The sequence below is a fragment of the Sinocyclocheilus grahami genome, unplaced genomic scaffold (genome assembly GCF_001515645.1).
Source record: "Sinocyclocheilus grahami isolate Dianchi unplaced genomic scaffold, SAMN03320097.WGS_v1.1 scaffold344.1, whole genome shotgun sequence".
In the NCBI taxonomy this organism is placed as follows: Eukaryota; Metazoa; Chordata; class Actinopteri; order Cypriniformes; family Cyprinidae; genus Sinocyclocheilus; species Sinocyclocheilus grahami.
Window position 1 is genome coordinate 545,563 of NW_015505523.1, and position 5,197 is coordinate 550,759.

Sequence of the window (5,197 nt, forward strand, 5' to 3'; positions counted from 1 at the left end):
AAAACATCTGTTTTGGTTCTGATTATCATGTTTATCGCGCTGAAATCATGCGTTTTAAACAATATGAGTTTAAACTTCTGATATGCGGTTTTCTGAGCGCACACATCCGAAGCACACGGACAGAAAGCGGCTGTCACAGCATGTGAGTACTAAACTAAGTTCTCATTCACACACAAGTTTACGTTAAAAACACACACGAGTTACAAAAACAGTCGGTTATGTCTGTGAAGGTAAACTGCTGGGAAATAAATTGCATGTTTATTTTAGATCTGTGGCAGCAGCAATATACAGTAAATAAATCAATAAATCCACTGCTCTCTTGTCTCCTCTGAGGCTGAGACTCTAAATAGTGTTCTGTGCTCGTCTGTGCAGCCAAAGGCAGAACAGTTAGCAATAGCATGTTTTGCTCAAACTTTCGCCATTGGCATTAGAGCTGGTACAGCGTTGTCGCTTGCAAAATCAAAATGACGGCGCCGTGGGTGGAAACTTACAGATTAAGGGGCGGTAATGTTATAATGAGAACCCTTTGCCACGTCACAAGGGCAGCGAAATCTGACGCGCTCGTTTTCTCAGACGCTTGTAGAAAAAGGCTTACCTTAACAGTTACTGTGTTAATCTTTTTCACGTTTCCTTGGTTGGTAGATGCACCGGGGACCTGATTATAGCACTTAAAATCTGGAAAAGTCCGATTTTCATGATATGTCACCTTTAAATTAAAACTGAAAGAACTGTGACTGAAAGAAGCATAAATGTTTTTAATATGATAGATGAGTGTTCTGGAATTAATATTGAAAAGTGAAATTACATTTGTATCAGACTGTAATTTTGGCTTGACCCTCAATAACTGTGTTTATAGTAATTCACTTACAATGAAAGTCTATGGGCCAAAGCATTGTACCAGGGTAAATGTTACAAAACCACACATGTATAGCCAGAAAGTATAGCCATTAGACTTGAAGAATCAAGATAAGCAGATCTAACAAAAATATGAGATGCAAATGCCTTGCCCCATGGACCTCCATTTTAAGCGCATTGCAAACAGAGCTGAAATGAATTTCTGTGGCAATCAACACATTTCTTTGGCATTGATATAATATATAATATTCAGTTGTTTAGGCTATGGTATATTTTGAGATCATCATCCATTTCAAAGTATTTTAACTGAGCATAAATAAATATGTGCAAAATGTCATAAAATGACATACTATCTCCACTGAAACAATGAGATGGGTGGATTGGCATCAGCCAAGCAGGTGAGCTGAACGTTTTCTCTGTTCAAATACCAGTTCCCATCGAAGCCTTCTATTATCACCTCTGGTTCATCTGTAAACAAGGAGAAAAGAGAGCACAAATTTATTTCAGAACTTTTCTTTTTTTTTATTTCCTTCAATGGACATTTAATAAAATTGACTTTAACAATAATGAATATTTCGAATAAAATTATTTTAATCCATAACCCATGAGGATATATTTAAAAATACATTTTAAACTAAAAGTTAAACTGCAATTACTATTAAGCTCAAATGAAAAAAACATTATAGTATAATAAGTACTGTTTTATTAAGTACTACTATTGAAATTAAATAATGAAATAAATTTAAAAAATTTAAAGCAACTTGTAATAAATTAAAAATAGTGTGGGGTTAGTAAGATTTCTAAATGTTTTGAAAGAAGTCTCTTATTATTACAATTTAAAGTAACTGTTTTCTATTTAAATTCATTTTAAAATGTAATTGATTCCTGTGACGACAAAGCTGAATTTTCAGCTGCCACTTCAGTCTTCAGTGTCACACGATCCTTCAGAAATCATTCTAATATGCTGATTTGATGCTCAAGAAAAATGTCTTATTATTATCAATGTTGAAATCAGTTATTTATGCATATTTTTATGGAACCCGAGAGACTTTTTTCATTATTTTATTTATGAATAGAAAGTTCAAAAGAACAGCATTTATTTGAAATATAATTTATTTGGAACAATCTAAATGTCTTTTTTGTCACTTTTGATTATTATTATTACAATTTAAAGTAACTGTTTTCTATTTAAATTCATTTTAAAATGTAATTGATTCCTGTGACGACAAAGCTGAATTTTCAGCTGCCACTTCAGTCTTCAGTGTCCTTCACGATCCTTCAGAAATCATTCTAATATGCTGATTTGATGCTCAAGAAAAATGTCTTATTATTATCAATGTTGAAATCAGTTATTTATGCATATTTTTATGGAACCCGAGAGACTTTTTTCATTATTTTATTTATGAATAGAAAGTTCAAAAGAACAGCATTTATTTGAAATATAATTTATTTGGAACAATCTAAATGTCTTTTTTGTCACTTTTGATTAATTTAATGCATCCCTGCTGAATAAGTATTTTTTTTTTATCTTACTGACCCCAAACTTTTGAACAGAAGTATAGCTGGTTTCTTACACTGAATGTTGAGTGTTACACTGTCTGTGTATTGTTCGTCATTATATGTGGAGACGCAGGTGAGCAGCTGTTGGTGTATTTCTCGACTGGGAACCACCAAGTAATCACTGCGCACTGTGACAGTCCCATCAGGGTTGCGTATCTCCTGGGTGTTGGATTCTCCATTTAAATCAGTTTCCCATGTGATCACACTGGGTGGCTTCCCATTGGCAGAAACACACGTGGCAACAGTCATCTTCAGATCTTTGGTTCCTGCCACTATGGAGGGTGTGGAAAGACTCATCTGGATCATAGGGCGAGCTGCAGGACAAATACATAGGCTTAGAACACTGGGATATTTCATGCACTGCAGACAACTACCAGATTACTGTAATATTCTGTGCCACACTATGTTTTGCAAGCTTTTCAGCTTATTGGTGTGTTTTTTTTCATTAAGAACTGCAAAGTGCTGTATAATAACCCGTTTTCATGGAAAACATTTTGAAAAGACAAAGGCCTCTCAACTTGGAAAATTATGCAATATACACAGAAATGATTCTTCTGTGAAATCAAAAGTTTTACTAACTTTATAACCAAAAAATAAATCTCAGTTTATGTGATGTTAGCGCTATAAAAAATCTAGCAAAATCCACCAGAGCACAATCTTGGCTCCAAAGGCCCGTTTCACACCACAGCGGCTAACCATAAGCAAGCACTCAAAGTTACAGTAAATGCTTTTACGCTGCTCAGGTACTGAGAGTAATCTGATGATGGTGAGTTTTCAATTAATCACTAAAGCTTAATCACCAAGGCTTTACTAGTTTTATGTAAGTAAGATATCTCTTAAACTGTCCAAATCTGAATCTTGTAAGGACCTTGAACTTACTCAATGTTAAAGGAATAGTTTTCCCAGAAATGAAAATTGGCTGACATTTTGCTCGCCCTCAGGCCGTCCAAGATGTAAATGAGTTTGTTTCTTCATCAGATTTGGAAAAATTGGAGCTTTATATCCTGCTCACCAATGGATTCTTTGCAGTGAATGGGTGCCGTCAGAATGAGAGTCCAATCAGCTGATAAAAACAACACAATAATCCACAAGTAATTCACACGTCTCCAATTGTTAATTGATTGAATGTGGATTACTTGTGGATTATTGTGATGCTTTATCAACTGTTGGCACCATTCCCTTTTCGTCTGTTCCAATGAAGAAACAAACATCCTGGATGACCTGAGGATGAGTACATTTTCAGCACATTTTCATTTTTGGGTGAACTATACCTTTAAATGTTTACTCGCCCACTGAAATTAAAGTTATTCACCTCTTAAATCTCATCTGAAGTCATATTTTAAATGCATTGTTCGTGGTATTGGTGGTCAGCTTTACAGTTGGTATTAGGAGAACAGCAGCATTACATACCATAAACAGTGAGATTAACCATGTTCTCCCTGTTGCCAGCTGGGAAGGTTGTGTACTCGCAGATGTAGGTGGATTCATCCGACAGTTTTAGTTTGTTGAAGACTATGGTGGTGTCTTCCAGGGAAGGTGTGTGCTGGCGGACGGCGGGGTTCTTGAAGCGCACACGCTCTTTGAAGGGGCTCAGTACTGACACCCCCAGGGCTGGATTGGCGATGGCCACGTTCTGCTTAGTGCCATTGACCAGCTTCTGCCAGGTGACCTGCGAGATTTTTACAGGTGGGTTGCTGTTGACAAACTGACAGCGTAGCTCTACCTGTGAGCCCACAAATCCTGACTTACTGCTGTCCATCTGGACCATCTGACCATGAACACCTGGAAATAAAAAGATTAACAGTTATTTCTCACAACGTGGATGAACTGTAAAGATGTCTAGTATCAAACCAAAAACAAACGACAGAACAATTGTTTTTTTCATATTTGGTAACACTTCACTTAAAACATTTGTGTATAATGCATTATAAAGGGTTATTAGAGACTATAATGCATTATAATTATTCATAATGTACATTGTAATACATGATATCTTGTCGTAAATAATTATAACCGAATTTAAAATGCATAGTGTAACAATGAATTGATAAGTGTTATAATGCATTAATTGTGGTTACAATTATTCATTAGATTGTACAATGCATTATAAGTGCATTACAAGGCATAATTATTGCATTAAAACTACTTGTCAAACCAAAAACAAACGACAGAACAATTTTTTTTTTCATATTTGGTAACACTTCACTTAAAACATTTGTGCAGGGTTATTAGAGACTATAATGCATTATAATTATTCATAATGTACATTGTAATACATGATATCTTGTCGTAAATAATTATAACCGAATTTAAAATGCATAGTGTAACAATGAATTGATAAGTGTTATAATGCATTAATTGTGGTTACAATTATTCATTAGATTGTACAATGCATTATAAGTGCATTACAAGGCATAATTATTGCATTAAAACTACTTTTATTATAAAGGCTTTAAGAAAAGTGTTACCTCATATTTTTATGAAAACATAAACATTTACTGGCTATACAGAATTTAATTTAAATTCCCATTCAGTTCCTGAAATGGATTTGAAATGAGGTAGGACCTCAACCAGGAGGATTTGATTTGACAATTAAAAGAAGTTTAAGAATGGGATGATCAAAAGTGACAGCAAAAACTTTTACAATGTAAAGAAATATATATATATATATATATATATATATATATATATACAGTGGGTACGGAAAGTATTCAGACCCCCTTAAATTTTTCACTCTTTGTTATATTGCAGCCATTTGCTAAAATCATTTAAGTAAATTTTT

General features: G+C 34.3%; 1 protein-coding gene across 2 annotated transcripts in view; it reads right to left on the reverse strand.

Moving 5' to 3' along the window:
* LOC107548171 (nectin-1-like) overlaps positions 1-5,197 on the reverse strand; it is a 35,966-nt gene that overhangs the window by 9,639 nt on the left and 21,130 nt on the right. Inside the window, exons 2-4 of one of the 2 annotated variants that reach the window (XM_016228744.1) lie at positions 3,826-4,197; positions 2,430-2,729; positions 1,206-1,323 (exon numbers count right to left, since the gene is read on the reverse strand). In XM_016228744.1, coding sequence (XP_016084230.1) covers positions 1,206-1,323; positions 2,430-2,729; positions 3,826-4,197 — 790 coding nt within the window. The remainder of the gene's footprint in view (positions 1-1,205; positions 1,324-2,429; positions 2,730-3,825; positions 4,198-5,197) is intronic. The other variant, XM_016228745.1, reaches the window with a different exon arrangement.